Below are 17017 nucleotides of genomic sequence, written 5' to 3'. Positions count from 1 at the left end.
GTAGTGTCCCCAATCACTGCCCTGTGGCATTGGGATATTTTTTAGACCAGAGGAAAGAGTGCCTCCAACTGGCCGTACAACACCACTTCCAGCAGCATCTGGTCTCCCATCCAGAGACTGACCAAGATCAACCCTGCTTAGCTTCAGAAGCAAGCCAGCAGTGGTATGCAGGGTGGTATGCTGAATAGTGTAGTAACCAAAAAAGTGTTAAACTAATCAAAATATATTTTATATTTGAGATTCTTCAAAGTAGCTACCCTTTGCCTTGATGACAGCTTTGCACACTATTGGCATTCTCTCAACCAGCTTCATGAGGTAGTCACCTGGAATGCATTAAAACTAACAGGTGTGCCTTGTTAAAAGTTCATTTGTGGAATTTCTTTCTTAATGCATTTGAGCCAATCAGTTGTGTTGGGACAAGGTAGGGTGGCACAGCAGTCTAAGGCACTGCATCTCAGTGCTAGAGGCGTCACTGCAGACCCTGGTTTGATTCTAGGCTGTATCACAACCGGCCGTGTGATACATACAGTACAATAGGGCAATTGTCCCAGTGTAATCTGGGTTGGGGTTTGGCTGGGGTAGGCTGTCATTGTAAATTATAATTTGTTCTTAACTGTCTTTCCTAGTTAAATAAAACATTTTTAAAAAGGGTTGGTATACAGAAGATAGCCCTATTTGGTAAAAGACCAAGTCCATATTATGGAAAAAAAAGCTCAAATAAGCAAAGAGAAATGACAGTCCGTCCTTACTTTAAAACCTCTTGGAACTACCCATCCCGGATCCAGGAGAATTGTCAGCAACTACACTAATTAGCATTACTAGAAAATATTCATATTCATGAAATCACAAGTGAAATATAGTGAAACACAGCTTAGCCTTTTGTTAATCACCCTGTCATCTCAGATTTTGAAATTATGCTTTACAGCCAAAGCAAGACAAACGTTTGTGTAAGTTTATCGATAGCCTAGCATAGCATTATGTCCAGCTAGCAGCAGGAAGCTTGGTCACGAAAATCAGAAAAGCAATCAAATTAACCGTTTACCTTTGATGATCTTCGGATGTTTTCACTGACGAGACTCCCAGTTAGACAGCAAATGTTATTTTTGTTCCATAAAGATTATTTTTATACCCAAAATACCTTCTTTTGTTGGTCACGTTATGTTCAGAAATCCACCGGAAATAGCGGTCACGACAATGCCGAAAGAAAATCCAAATGATGTCCATAATATCGACAGAAACATGGCAAACGTTTTTTATAATCAATCCTCAAGGTGTTTTTCAAATATCTATTCGATATATCTATACTCACAGACAATATTGTTAGAGTTTGGGAAACTTTAGAGTGTTTTCTATCCTAAGCTGTCAATTATATGCATATTCTACCATCTGGTCCTGAGAAATAGGCGGTATACTTTGGGAACGTTATTTTTCCAAAAATAAAAATAGTGCCCCCCTAGTTTCAAGAGGTTGTAAGACATGAAGGTCAGTCAATCTGGAAAATTTCAAGAACTTGGAAAGTTTTTTCAAATGAGGTCGCAAAAACCATCAAGCGTTATGATGAAACTGGCTCTCATGAGGACCGCCACAGGAATGGAAGACCCGGAGTTACCTCTGCTGCAGAGGATAAGTTCATTAAAGTTAAAAGCCCCAGAAATCCGCAGTTAACTGCCCCTCAGATTGCAGCCCAAATAAACGCTTCACAGAGTATATGTAACAGACACATCTCAGCATCAACTGTTCAGAGGAGTCTGCGGAAATCAGGTCAAATGGCTGCAAAGAAACCACTACTAAAGGACACCAATAAGAAGAAGAAACTTGCTTGGGCCAAGAAACACGAGCAATGGACATTAGACTGGTGGGAATCTGTCCTTTGGTCTGATGAGTACAAATTTGAGATTTTTGGTTCCAACCGCTGTGTCTTTGTGAGACGCAGAATAGGTGAACAGATAATCTCCGCATGTGTGGTTCCCACCGTAAACATGGGGGAGGAGGTGTGATGGTGTGGGGGTACTTTGCTGGTGACACTGTCCGTGATTTATTAAGAATTCTAGGCACACTTAACCAGCATGGCTACCACAGCATTCTGCAGCGATACGCCATCCCATCTGGTTTGCACTTAGTGGGACTATAATTCATTTTTCAACAGGACAATGACCCAAAACACACCTCCAGGCTGTAAGGGCTATTTGACCAAGAAGGAGAATGATGGAGTGCTGCATCAGATGACGTGGCCTCCACAATCACCAGACCTCAACCCAATTGAGATGGTTTGGGATGAGCTGGACTGCAGAGTGAAGGAAAAGCAGCCAACAAGTGCTCAGCATATGTGGGAACTCCTTCAAGACTGTTGGAAAAGCATTTCAGGTGACTACCTCAAGAAGCTGGTTGAGAGAATGCCAAGAGTGTGCAAAGTTGTAATCAAGGAAAAGGGTCGCTACTTTGAAGAATCTTAAATATATTTTGATTTGTTTAGCACTTTGATTGGTTACTACATGATTATTTCTATATGTTATTTCATAGTGTGGATGTCTTCATTATTATTCTACAATGTAGATAATAGTAGCAATAAAGAAAAACCCTTGAATGAGTAGGTATGTCCAAACCTGAAAGCATACTATTAGATTCAGAATGTTTGTATTTATCCATGGTATTTTATCCATGTTGAAACATCATGATGAAATTTGAACCCATTAAGAATGCATAGTGGTCCTATTAACCCTGCCCCCATCCACTGTATCCACCTTCAACGTCGTCACGTATCCCTTCTCCACGTCTCCCCCATTCTCTACCTCCTCCACCAGTTCCTCCAGACTTCTCCTCCTGCTCTGCACCTCCTTGTGTTCAGGGAGAGCCAGGCCCGGGGACAGTTCCGGGGACATCAAGGATTCTGTATCCTGAGCTTTCTGAGTAGGAAATGCAAAGGGTCAGCTCAAATAGGCATAGTCCTTTTTCAGCATATTGTGTCATTCAAAATGTACTAAACTCCCATACCAGCTAACCAATTGAAAGAAATGTCTACGGTCCAAATTCCCAATATCGAAAGCATCAACGCTTAAATTCTATGATGTAAAACCTTACGTCTTACCTGCGCTTCCCTCTTGAGGCGCTCCATGGCCAGCTGGAACTCTTTCTCTTTCTGCCAGGCCTCCTGGATGGTGGCCTGGTTCTGCTCCTCGTAGGCCATGGCCACAACAGCTAGGATCAGGTTGACCAGGTAGAAGGAACCCAGGAAGATGACCACCACAAAGAACACCATGTAGGTCTTCCCTGCTGACCGCAGAGTCTGGGGAGGGATGGATCGATGGATGGATGGTTTGGCAAAAAGTATGTTATAAAAGACAGAGGGTTTGATTTTTGCAAGTTAATGTTGGTTTACGCTTAGGTTTAAGATTGTGGAAGATTGTAGAAGACTTCCAAGACCTTAAATACATTACTGTAAACAAATATACTTATTTTCTTCCAATGATCTTACCTGTATGTGGATATTGTTTGAAATGAACCTGGTAATTTCCTGGTGTCCATACTGACCTGGTGATAGAGGTTCTCCCAGTAGTCTTGTGTCATGAGCCGGAAGAGGGAGAGGAACGCCCAACCGAAGCTGTCAAAGCTGGTGTAACCATAGTTAGGGTTCCTTCCTGCCTTCAAACACTCAAACCCATCTGGGCAATGCCTGTAGAGAAAACAGAAAGAAAACATCAAGAAAATGTCATGTTTGGCCCTAGTCCAGAATCAAGGTCCTAAACCGTAGGAACTAATGTAGATCTTACAGAGCAAATACCAAACTGCATGTTGCATTTTTTGTTCTGTCAGTAGGCCCAAATATGTCCCTTTACTACAAAAACGTAAACAAGGTCATACTGTATAAAATGATGCTGCAGATTGGATCCCATGCCAATATGCTGCCTCCTTAGTGTGTACAGTTCATGCACATTCACTGGCTTGTCATTGCCGCACAGTGAGCTCATCCCACGCCTGTTATCTTAGCGAAGGGTGGCCATTAAGATAAATAACCGTGTCCACAGGCCTTGAGCTTTATCCATGCGACAAGGTCCCGTACCAGTCGTCCCCATCGTGTGGTACAGATAATACTAATTCAATAAGCTGAAATATCACGGATGTAATTTACAGTTTATAAGCTTATCAGAGTATTTTGTGATTGTTCTTCAAATGTACATTACATAGTGGAACTGGTTTAGACATTTCCATGACTAACTGTGTAAGAAACAGTTCAAGAGCCAGCGAGGGTGACGTAAGTTCAGAGCAATGCCACGGCACTGCAATGCCATTGCATGCCACCCCACGTTAGAAACCGTCCCCATATTCTTGTGACAAAAAGGTGAGTCACTCCGACCCCCGGCTTCTTCAGACGTGGACCGGGTTAGGGGGGCTGGGGTGAAACGGGTGGGCGTCAGGAAGAGCGTGGCTGGGGAGTTGAATGGACGTGATGCCACCAACCTGCTATCACGCCAATCCCTCTCCCCTTCACACCACCCCAGCCCTTCACCCATCCCTGCAATGCCCACCACAACCGCAGCCTGTTTGCCCGGCCAGGCAACACCTGTCTGTCAGCGGCCTTGGCCGTGGCCGCGGCATGCGGAGGGAGGGTGTGAGGGTGTGGGGCGATGGGCGCTATCACCCACCAGACACCTCTCTGTGTATCTGGCGGACGTGTCAATGGACATGCCCCACTTCAGACCCCCGGGAGGCTGCTAACGGAAGGCCTCAAACCCACCACACACACAATTCCCATACGGCGGCATGACATGTCTGAACTGCAGAATATCCTTTAGCATTGTTTTTAAGCTGCATTTCCTAGATTTCCAATTTCCAATTCTAAGTACACCCTTTTTGTGTTTTCTGTACATTTTTATCATGGGTGCATGTACACGTCCATAGTAACCCACCAAAATATGGTAGCAGAATAATGTTTTGTTATTTTTCTAGGGGCATAAATTCTTATGACCTTACAGGAAAACCAGGAAAGAGTGCCAGGGATTGCTATAACCTAACAATGCCTCACCCTGTAATTAAAAGTACCAAGTTTGGTAAATTAATGCTCTCACCCTATGTCTAATTGGACTGCACAGAAAGTGTCACTACAGCAGTCACACAAATGTAGCTGTTGCTGAGCCCCAAACATGAAACATCCACAGAATCAGATCACTTTTATAGGACACAAGCAATCGAAACGCCGCCTGCGGTTTGTGTTGTGATGAGTAACGTGTTGTATTGTTGTCAGAAAGAGAGAGAAAGAGAGAGAGATGAACCCTGACACAGAGGAGTCACTGAGAGTATCTGTCAGAGTAACTGCTTTCTCTCAGCACTCCGGCAGCTGGGGGTGCGATCGACCGCTATCCCATCTCTCGCCAGGGCACTGGGCATTCTGACATGGAGCTATTTTTGGCACCAGCAGTGAGCCCCGGTAACTATCCCTTTATGAGGATCTGGGAAGGGGCGGGTGGGTTGTGGAAGGGTTGGTGGATGATGAACTATATCCCTGTGAGGATAGTGACTACCTGACGGTTCATCACAACACGCTGTTGAAAAGTTAGATGTGATGTACAGTTTGGTCTTTACTGTAGACCTAATACCTTGGAAACTGTCAAGGAAGCATCAGTACTCCACTGACAACAGTACAGAGAAAAAGAGAGGCCAAACAGATTGGCAGCAGCAAAACAGTGATGATGTGGTACACTTGGAATAAATGGTAGTAGTAGGCTGTTAAAAGTATCAAATCAGCTGGTGAGGATTAATTGAAACATCAGATCTCTATATCTGAGTACATGGCCCATATGACAAACAACAGTTCTGATGTGTGTTCATCAGATCAGACATGACACCTCCCCCCTCGCCCCATCCCTCTCCCTCTTATCCCAGCCACAGATGAGCTCCAATAGTTGATAGGATACAACATAAAAGTGAACAGAAGTGGGAGCAGGGGAGTGTTCCCTACGGTCACTTTGTGGAGGGAACATTGGCTTGGCTGTGAGTTGAGTCACCCCTTCCAACCCTTCCACCCTGTGAAACAACAAAGCCTGGTGGGGAAGGCTTCAAAGCCTGGCGGGAAGAGGAAGGTGCCCTCCTAAACCTGATGTTCTCACTGCTCAGATTTATGCCCAGGTTTACCAAGTCAGTGTTCGTTAGGCACAACATGGAAGAAAACTAACTGAAATAGGGAGGGACTACATAGACTTGTCCAACAAGAAATGTTCATTTTAGTTTACTATTGTGTGCCCTATTGAATATGATCCATGATTCTGCCCAGGCTGCTTCACCGAGTGACCAACCACAGGCTAGGAGTCCTTCATTAAAGCTTGCAAACAAAAACATTTTTGAACATTTTGCAGTGGAAAACATAAATGCGTGTTTCTTATTGGTCAAATCGAGGTTGTCCCTCCCTGTTTTAGTCAATTGTCTTCTGTTTTCTGTGTGAACTGGATCGTGATGAAGAACTCTGCAATAGGCTTTAGCTCTTACACAACCACGCTTCCTCCTCAGGCACTGATACAGGCAGAGTGAACACATCAGCAAAAGAGGATGACAATCAGCAACAACAAAAAAAGAGAACTACGATTCATACACTGGAAATAATGATGCTCGCAATGTGTACGTCAAGAAGGAAAATGAATAGTTTGGGTATGTATTTTGTCACTCCATAAGACGTGTTTTAACAAAATTACAATATTCACTGGAAATGTAAGTTAAAATTTTTTCTGAATTACATGTCCATCTGCTCAAGGCGTCCATAATGCTAGGCCCCCCTCATCTAAAAAAAAACATTGTCTTCATCCCAAACCATTAAGAAAAACTAAAGTTGACATTACAACCAGTTAGCCTAATATTAAAGAGTTCTAGGACTGAGGTCTATGAGAATGAAAGTACTTAACATTTCTATAGCAACAGTTTCCAGGAGGTTGTTGCCCATGGAGATTGTTTTCTGTGATCTCTCCTGAGGATGTGGATTGGTCTCTCAGATTGGTTTGTCATGATTTATGTGGTATTTTATGCCTTTTCTTGTTCCCAGTGTAGCTTGTGTAGATTAGGACGGATTGTTTGATTAGGTTAAAATGCCATACAATATTTCCCATGTTAATCATGCATTTACAAAAAAGTTTAGATTCCTTGCATAATTATTTCATAGATTTTTGAGTTCTCTTAGGTCAACTGGCAATCAAGTAAAAGGTCTGGAGAAACGAACAAACAATCAAGCGTCATATGACTTACTATTCTGTTTCTAATGGGCTATTTTGAGGTGAACCGGGTCAAATAATAGGAGGCGGACATACTCATGTAACATTTAAAGCATCTAAAATACATCCTACTTACAGTTGATTTATACTACCTCTTATCTTAATGAACATCATTTTACACTCTGTAATTACCAGTGTAATACATGCCTGCTGATGGGTTTTTATAAGAAGAATATTTACAGTACTAAGGAAAGACCAGATCATCAAAGGAGTCCTTCAGCTGGTATCATAACTGGGCAACAACGGCACAATTGTTAGCATAACCGAGGACTATCTTAAAGTATTCTGTGAAGCCTCTCTGAATCGCCACCCTAACGAGTAAAAGGCCAGTGATAATGTCATTCGAAAAAAATGTTAACAGCAAAGCTAGCCAGCATTAATATCGACAAAAATAAAGGCCCTTCAACTTGCACTTGATATAAATGCAATTAGCGAGCTGTTACATTCAATTTGATGACTCATCAAGTAGAACTGGAGTCAGAGAAATACAAGGAGTTAAGAACATGGCACATACAGAGAGCCTAGGGTGGGGAGAGCCTAGGGTGGGGGAGAGCCTAGGGTGGGGGAGAGCCTAGGGTGGGGAGAGCCTAGGGTGGGGGAGAGCCTGGGTGGGGGAGAGCCTAGGGTGGGGGAGAGCCTAGGGTGGGGGAGAGCCAAAAGGTGGATGTAAGTGAGAGGCAATAATCTTCACTTTGCAGTCAGGGTAGCCATTAACAAAGCCATTAGAGTGAAGCCAAAAAGCTTAAAAAGGATCAAATGTGACTAAAGTGGAGGGGCAAACCCACTAGCCCCCCTCCCGCTGCCTCGACCCCCCCCCCCCCCCCCCCCCCCCCCACACACACACACACACACACCACACACACCCCTACACCCCCATTTGGAATGCCAGATATAACTGCTCATGTCTATTGTATTTGTACTGAGTGAAACCAGCCTAAATGTATGTGCCAATCTATGACAGCGATTTTGTATTGGAAGGGATATTAAATAGAATGTTTATTTATTTCGGTTTGATAAGGGACAGTAGTAGTTCTACGGAAGACCTGGGCCGTAGTCATCAAGCATTTTTTTCTCAGAAGTTTGACAAATATTGGCCCAGATCCATGTCCATTTTGACTGACAGGAAAACGTTCCAGTGAGTGACATCCAGTGACCAGCTGAATGTGGGACGAGCCTATGGGAGCATTGATTTCTACATTGACCCTATGAGACCGAGGTAGCCAGACCAGTTAACAAACACCACAGAGACAAACAAATACCATTGTCTGCCATGTATTTATCTTAAAGGGTGTTGTGTTAATACAAGCTCACAAATGGCGTTTAACATTTCATCTCAGTTCATCTCTACAGAAAAATAACATATATTATATACACTACATGACCAAAAGTATGTGGACACCTGCTCATCGAACATCTCATTCCAAAATTATAGGCATTAATATGGAGTTGTTCCCCCCTTTGCTGCTATAACAGCCTCCACTCTTCTGGCAAGTCTTTCCACTAGATGTTGGAACTTTGCTGCAGGGACTTGCTTCCATTCAGCTACAAAATCATTAGTGAGATTGGGCACTGATATTGGGCGATTAGGCCTGGATCGTAGTGTTCGACGTGGTCTCACAGGAATTTGAGGTCAGGGTTCTGTGCAGGTCAGTTCTTCGACACCGATCTTGACAAAACATTTCTTTATGGACCTCGCTTTGTGCATGGGGGCATTATCATGCTGAAACATGAAAGGGCCTTACCCAAACTGTTGGCACAACGTTGGAAGCACAGAATCATCTAAAATGTCATTGTATGCTGTAGTGTTAAGATTTCCCTTCACTGGAAATAAGGGGCCTAGCCCAATCCATGAAAAACAGCTCCAGACCATTATTCTTCCTCTACCTTTACTTTACAGTCGTCACTCCGCATTCTGTCAGGTAGCGTTCTCCTGGCATCTGGCAAACCCAGATTCGTCCGTCTGACTGCCAGATGGTGAAGCATGATTCATCCCTCCAGAGAACATGTTTCGACTGCTCCAGAGTCCAATGGCGTCAAGCATTACACTACTCCAGCTGATGCTTGGCATTGCGCATGGTGATCTTAGGCTTGTGTGCGGCTGCTCGGCAATGGAATCCCCTTTCATGAAGCTCCAGACTAACAGTTATTGTGCTGACGTTGCTTCCAGAGGCAGTTTAGAACTTGGTAATAAGCATTTTTTCACACGCTACTCGCTTCAGCACTCGGTGGTCCCGTTCTGTGAGCTTGTGTAGCCTACTACTTTGCAGCTGAGCCGTTGTCCTAGACGTCTCCACTTCACAATAACAGCACTTACTGTTGACTGGGGCAGCTCTAGCAGAGCAGACATTTGACGAACTGACTTGTCGGAAAGTTGGCATCCTATGACGGTGCCACATTGAAAGAGTTCTTCAGTAAGGTCATTCTACTGTCAAACGTTGTCCATGGAGATTACATGGCTGTGTGCTCGATTTTATACACCTGTCAGCAATGGGTGAGGCTGAAATAGCCAAATCCACTAATTTTAAGGGGTGTCCACATACTTTTGTATATACAGTGTATTTCACGTAACATTTTCTAGGCAGGTCCATCCTCTGACCACTTAGATGGGTGTTTGGCATTTTGTTAAAGAGTAAGAAATCATAGCACAAAAAAAATGAAGATGAGACATTATTTAAGGCACATATGTCAGAGTCAAGGCCCGCGGGCCACATCCGGCCCGCAAGAAGGTTTTTTACGGCCCCTGGGATGATCTTGATTTATTATTAGAACCGGCCCGCAGCAAGCCGGCAGCCCGCAGATCTTTTACACGCACCAATACTACATTTCCCACAATGCAAAGGTGACGCACCGAGCAGTAGGCTGCTTCATTTCAATATTTATTGGCACAGCAGTCGTCAGCATCACAGTAAAATTAACTTTCAGATACCCATCAAAAATGGCAAAACGGAAGGTGGATACTGAGAACTGGGTTTCAAACAAGGTGGGAGTCGGAGTATATGTTCACGAAGGTAGCTGGAAAACCTGTGTGTCTTCTGTGTGGAGAAAGTGTGGCGGTACTGAAAGAGTATAATCTGAGACGACATTATGAAACGAAACACGCGGACACACACGCGGACGCAACTGTCAAGGCCAGTTTTATTTTGGCAGAAGAGATCGCTAAATCAGCCCGGCCATTTACGGAGGGGGATTTCATCAAAAACTGCATGATTAAAGTTTGTGACGAAGTTTGCCCAGAAAAAAGGCAACTCTTTTTAAATGTGAGTCTGAGCAGAAACACCATTGCCGAGAGAGTAGACCAGTTGTCCATCAATCTAAAAGAGCAGCTTGTGAAAAAGGGAAAAGATTTTATTGCATATTCCTTGGCTGTGGATGAGAGCACCGACATTTCTGACATTGCCCAGTTGTCAATTTTCATCCGCGGAGTGGACTCCAACCTAAGCGTGACAGAGGAGTTTTTGGCTTTACGTCCTATGCATGGCACAACTACGGGGCATGATTTGTATGAAGAGGTGTCAAGATGTGTAAATGAGATGGAGCTGCCTTGGGAAAAACTCGTGGGTTTGACAACCGACGGAGCACCTGCGATGTGTGGACACAGGAGCGGACTGGTGGCGAAGATACGGGAAAAGATGCAAGAGGAAAACGCGACAGGTGAGCTGACAGCTTATCATTGTATCATACACCAGGAAGCGTTGTGCGGTAAAGCCTTGAAAATGGAGCATGTAATGAGCATCATCACGCGCACAGTTAACTTTATCAGAGCCAAAGGTTTGAATCACCGCCAGTTCAAGGCATTTCTGACGGAGTTAGAAACGGAGCATGGTGATTTGCCTTATCACACAGAGGTGCGATGGCTAAGCCAGGGAAAGGTGCTTCAAAGATGTTTCGAGCTTCGTGAGGAGATTTGTCTGTTCTTGGACAGCAAAGGGAAAGACACAACACAACTCCGAGACGAAATGTTTCTGTGTGAAATGGCTTTTCTGTGTGACATTACGAGTCATCTGAATGCAATAAACTTGCAGCTGCAGGGTCGGGATCGTGTCATCTCTGATATGTACAGTACAGTGAAGGCATTTAAAACCAAACTGACTCTGTGGGAGACGCAGATGCGGAAAGAAAATTTGAGCCACGTTCCCAGCTGCCAGACCATGAAAGAGAAGCTCTCTACCAGTGCGTTCCCGAGCACACAGTTGGCTGATAAAATAGGTATGCTTGCCGCTGACTTTCGACGCCGATTTGCTGACTTTGAAGCACAAAAAAGCAGGTTGGAACTGCCCGGTAACCCATTTGCTGTTGACGTGGAAAGCTCACCACCAAACCTCCAAATGGAGTTGATTGACCTCCAATGCAATGATGCACTGAGGGCAAAATATGCGGCAGTGGGTGCTGCGGAGTTCGCCCGTTTCCTCCCCGGCACAATGCCCCAGCTGCGCATCCAGGCTGCTCAAACGTTGTCTATGTTTGGCAGCACATACCTGTGTGAACAACTGTTTTCTTTGATGAACCTGAACAAAACATCACACAGAAGTCGACTTACTGCTGAACACCTCCACTCAATTCTGAGGATTTCTTCAGCTCAGAGCCTTACCCCGAACATTGATGAACTTGTGGAAAAGATGGGACACCACCAAGTATCACCCTCAACCTCAAACAAGTGAACATTACTGTGCAATCACATATTTAGAGTTTTTACTCAGTTCAAGTTTAAAAGTTAAAATTTAATATTTGTTTTCACTGCATGTTACTTCTCCTTAAACAAAGTGTTGTTTTTGATTAATAGATTTTTGCACTTTATTTTTTTGTATTTCAATCCAATTATATTTAAAAAATATTTCAGTTGAGTGGATGATAGAAAATTGCTATTATTGTTTTTTCTTTGAAGTAAATTTAGCCCACTTTTGCTAAAATAGAAAATATAGTCTACTGATGGTGCCTTGAATACCGGTTTCTTTCATTTAATGTTCATGTTATGGGGATATTTATATAAAGGAAATTTGTCTTTTGTGTCTGTTGAAAATTAAAGATTACTGACAGAGCCATAAGAAAATATTGCTTTATTTATCTGATCATATTGTAATATATTTGTTAGGTTTTCAGTAGGTTCAATTAGGTTCACTAGACTATATGCGTCATTTAAAAAATTTTCAATGAACATTCGAACAGTCCGGCCCTCGTCTTGTAGCTGATTTTTTTATTTGGCCCTCCGTCCATTTGACTTTGACACCCCTGATTTAAGGCCATGTAAGGCCACAGTATTTAATACCTTTATTGTTCCATTTAAATTGAATCAATGGCTAAAATATGGCAACTAATTGGTCACCAAACTTCAAAGCTGATTTATGCCGTGTTCACGTGCTAGTCGGAACTAGAAAACTTGATAATTTCCGACTTGTTAACTAGTTGAACGTGGAACATATATAACTACAACCAGTTAGCAAGTCAGAGTTTCCCAGTTCCGACTAGTACTTGAATGCTGCATAAATCAGAACTTTGGAGTTTGCTGACCAATCACCATGCACCAGACAGACAAAGCTTAGAGCCTGGCTGTTTTATCATTCGTGGACACAAGCTGGAGCGTGCGATTGGATTGGCTGTTATCTCTCAGAGAGACAGACAAATACATCCTTTGTCTCCGTGTGGCTGGAGGCAGATGTTACATTTACCGTGTCCCCAGGACGCCATAACTCACCCCAAGGGACCATTACTCTGCTCTCCCTTTAGGCATTCGCCCAATAACACACAACCCGTATGTTTTTCCTACTTTCCATTACATCTTCAATAGATTCCCAGTCTCACAGGAATTTTTTAAAAGAAAAGAGGGAGGGGGGAGATTAGAATGTTGAAATATCCCAGTATCAATTACAGCAGCTTTTTAAAGAACATTTTTAACCCTTTGTGGTGGGGGGGTGTTGAAAGCATGAGCTAGCATCATGCGACATTGAGGGCATTGGAAGAGGCTTTCATTTGATGGAGACTGCCTGTGTGATTTCCTGTGTGAGTTCCTGGAAAAGACATGGATGAAATGTTGTTGGTATTCATTTTCCATCATTATTTTCTAAGTATAAAAGTAGGAGATTAAATTGAAAGTGGGGACTATTTTGTCTGTGTTTGTGGTTGGAGCAAAATGGAAACCGTGGGGCACATTAGAGCTTGGCACCCAACAGAATACAGATGGGTATTATTTACTTTGTAAAACCCTAGATCTTAGCCCTGGCACTCCTATCCTGCCACTCCTGCCCGTTGCTCCAAAATCACTTGGCGTTACAGGATTAGAGCGTTGGCATGACGGGTCATGCTAGTGTTGAGGGCATTCATTAATTCCATGTCTATGTAAAGTACATTAATTTGATGAGTAGTTGGGCTGAGAATGGGATTCAGAATGTCTCAGAACAACATCAGAATGATTCGGAAAGTTGCCATCTGATGTTAACTTGACGAATATTAAAGATGCCCCCTTTATCCTCCCTGAAAGTGACTATCATGTTGTTGCTTAATGGCTAAGAAAGATGCCACACTTCATGGACACATTTTTCACTGTTGCATGCTCAGTGTAGTTGTGTTCAGGCCCGCCTTCTTTCTATGGATACAATTGCCACTGGGTGTCCTAAAATGTACACAGTACACAGGTGATGTCAGAGGTCACATGTTGATATGCTAACTGCAGTCTCCCATGGCTCAACCCTTCATACTGTCATCCAGAGGGCAGCCGGGTACTAGCATGTCACACTCATGGCCAGGGTGATGAGCCGACACATTTGGTGATTTACCCCCAGCCATGCAACATGCATGTTCTCCCAATTGCCAAATCCTGGTCCAGAATACATCCGTTTTGGGTTGAGGTCAATGTCGTTTCACTTCAGTGAATGTGGGAGATATGTTAAGGAATTGTAAATTTACCATTATTTTCTGAGATATTATTATACATTTTTTTGTTGGCCCCAATCCTTAAAACATGAAGATTATCCAATGTCAAAGTGACACACACCAAAGTTATTAGTTGAACTAAATTACTATTTATAAGCTGGGCTTACTTATTTTATATATACAGTACCAGTCAAAAGTTTGGACACACCTACTCATTCAAGGGTTTTTCCATATTTTGAACTATTTTCTACGTTGTAGAATAATAGTGAAGGCATCAAAACTATGAAATAACACATATGAAATCATGTAGTAACCCGACCTCAAGCCAATTGAGATGGTTTGGGATGAGTTGGACCGCAGACTGAAGGAAAAGCAGCCAACAAGTGCTCAGCATATGTGAGAACTCCTTCAAGACTGTTGGAAAATAATTCCAGGTGAAGCTGGTTGAGAGAATGCCAAAAATGTGCAAAGCTGTCAACAAGGAAAATGGTGGCTACTTTGAAGAATCTCAAATATAACATATATCTTGATTTGTTTAACACTTTTTTGGTTACAACATGATTCCATGTGTTATTTTATAGTTTTGATGTCTTCACTATCATTTTACAATGTAGAAAATAGTAAAATAAAGAAAAACCCTTGAATGAGTAGGTGTGTCCAACCTTTTGACTGGTACTGTATATATATTATAGTTTTTTGGTTACGGCATCGGGTATTTCCAGGCAGTCTCCCGTCCCAGTACTAACCAGGCCCAACCCTGAACAGGCGTGTCCAGGGTGGTATGGCTAAAAGCATATTTTTGCTATCCTGTTTTCTCCCCGAATTAGGTCCCTTGGCTCATCTTTGCATCTCCTCAATGGGGTAGCTGGGCTTACTTCTATACACATTACTCCAACTGTGCTATATAACTTGGGGTGCACGCATCATGACAGCAAGAATATCTACAAAAAACTGTGGGATTCGGTCCTTCTTGGATCTGCAAGCCTACTGTGTAGCGCACCAGTGTCAATCTGCATGACTCAAAAATGCATTATCCCTCTGAGCTAAAGCCTAAACACACATTAGTGCTAACACGTATTCCCGTCCAATGCAAGCTTACTCATCAAGCATAGTTTGAGGAAACCAATTCTGGCATATTAGCAACGCAACCATAGTTAAAGTCACTGTCAAGGCCCACTAGCTTGTTGGCTCTCACAGGATGGATGGTGGTTGATAAGCCCATGGTGTCGTCTCTCTACAGCCTGAGGGCAGCTGAGTCGCCATCAGTCGACCATCACTCCGTCTTGCTGACTCACACCCTCAGAGCCAGGCTATCTCTGTTGACTTAGCCACACAGCGACAGGCATCATCTCAGCCACCTAAACCCTAACCTCAGGGTGCCTTTGTGACATCCTCTGGTACTGCTCAACAGCATGTACTAGACTAGAGCATACAACATGAGGCTAAGGTTCATGAGGCTATGGATCATGAGGCTATGGTTAAACCATCTACAGTACAAGCCACCGTCACACTAGCCTGGTGGTCCGGTCTGTTTGGTATTTCGCCAACCCTTCTCTGTTTTTGTTCCTTACCATGCCAAACAAGATCAACAAGAGGGGAGCTGGCTACAACACATACAGAGTGGCACTAACCTCTCTTCACAGTGATGCACATTCATATTTATTGGCTATTGTTCACTGTCATTTTCTTTAGCAATAGAACGAGGAGAAAGAGCAGTGTCACTTACCCAGCATCACTCCCGTCCCCACATATTAAGGCATCCTTAGCTCCCTCCACTTTGTAGTAGTTGTCTGAAAAGGGGAGAAATATTTTTTTTGTTGTTGATTACATTGCTCCAGTATTGCTGAATGTGCCCAAAAGCATTAGCATCTCAAGGTTAAAAGTATTTCAATGGTAGGTACTCAGACCTTATGACCAGAATGCCCTGCTTGGGGAAAGTTGTTTATTGACTGTATTATATTAATCACCGATCTCAAATCATCCCACCCTTAAACAACCCACTGGATGTAGGATTTTAATCATTTATCAAATTAAGAAAATGTTATTGTTTTGTGTTTCCCCCGAGCTTTTAGGGACCAGTAGCCTGGTGATGTGATGTGTAGCGGAGCCTGCTTGAAGTTGAAGGGAGGGTGAATGAATGAATAGCATGGCAGAACCCAGTAACTGAGTTGCTGCCGACTCCCACAAAAAAAGATGAGTCTTACATTTTGACAAGTGTGTGTTTTAAAAAAAAAATGAGCTATGCATTGTTGCTGTGTTAAAGAAACAATTATAGATGCAATCTTAGGAAACAATATTGAGCTGTTCTTTTTTTTGCCTTGTTTGTTTGGCTGTGGTGTTTACTATCATTACATCATGATGGTCAGGCGTCATGTGGTCTCGTCATGTGACAATCATTCTCTATTAGAGGAACGTCAGTCCATTTAAACATCTGTGCCACGTCAGTGTTGTGCAGCAAAGGTTAGCACGCAATGATTTGTGTTGGTGAGGGTGGACCCTAGTAATCCCATCGCTGCAGGGTTGTCTCTGTTATTGCCTGTTTGGATAGGTCAGTACAGAGGACAATGGAACAGAACACTGCCATGTCCTGTGTGTCCATAATGAGCCTCAAACAACTGCTGTGTGGGCCGTTTTCTAGGATACACATTATCCTCTGCAAACATGTTATGCTATGGCTGCATGTAACGTTTGGTTGACGTCACTGTCACAAAACAACTGTAAGACTTACCCAAAGCTAAGAGACCCACGACCAACAACATGACCATATTAGTGCAGTTAGGAAACATCAATCAGTACAACAGCATGTGAGCCAGACCTGGGTTCAACTAGTTGAAATCGTTCAAATACTTTACCTGTGTTTGATTACGCTTGGCTGGCGCAATGGAATCAATGGAAGAGTCCCA

At 43.2% G+C, this 17017-nt stretch overlaps 1 protein-coding gene across 2 annotated transcripts in view; it reads right to left on the bottom strand.

Annotated features, from left to right (window-relative positions):
• Positions 1 to 17017, bottom strand: part of scn5lab (sodium channel, voltage gated, type V-like, alpha b) — a 191241-nt gene that overhangs the window by 113996 nt on the left and 60228 nt on the right. For both annotated transcript variants that reach the window (XM_090199463.1, XM_090199462.1), the window contains 4 exons: positions 15841 to 15904; positions 3529 to 3670; positions 3086 to 3283; positions 2742 to 2903 (listed from right to left, as the gene is read on the bottom strand). In XM_090199463.1, coding sequence (XP_090055589.1) covers positions 2742 to 2903; positions 3086 to 3283; positions 3529 to 3670; positions 15841 to 15904 — 566 coding nt within the window. The remainder of the gene's footprint in view (positions 1 to 2741; positions 2904 to 3085; positions 3284 to 3528; positions 3671 to 15840; positions 15905 to 17017) is intronic.

This window comes from Oncorhynchus mykiss, chromosome 15 (assembly GCF_057628025.1).
Source record: "Oncorhynchus mykiss isolate SJ-2025 chromosome 15, ASM5762802v1, whole genome shotgun sequence".
NCBI lineage: Eukaryota > Metazoa > Chordata > Actinopteri > Salmoniformes > Salmonidae > Oncorhynchus > Oncorhynchus mykiss.
This window is presented reverse-complemented; position numbering and strand designations above follow the sequence as displayed.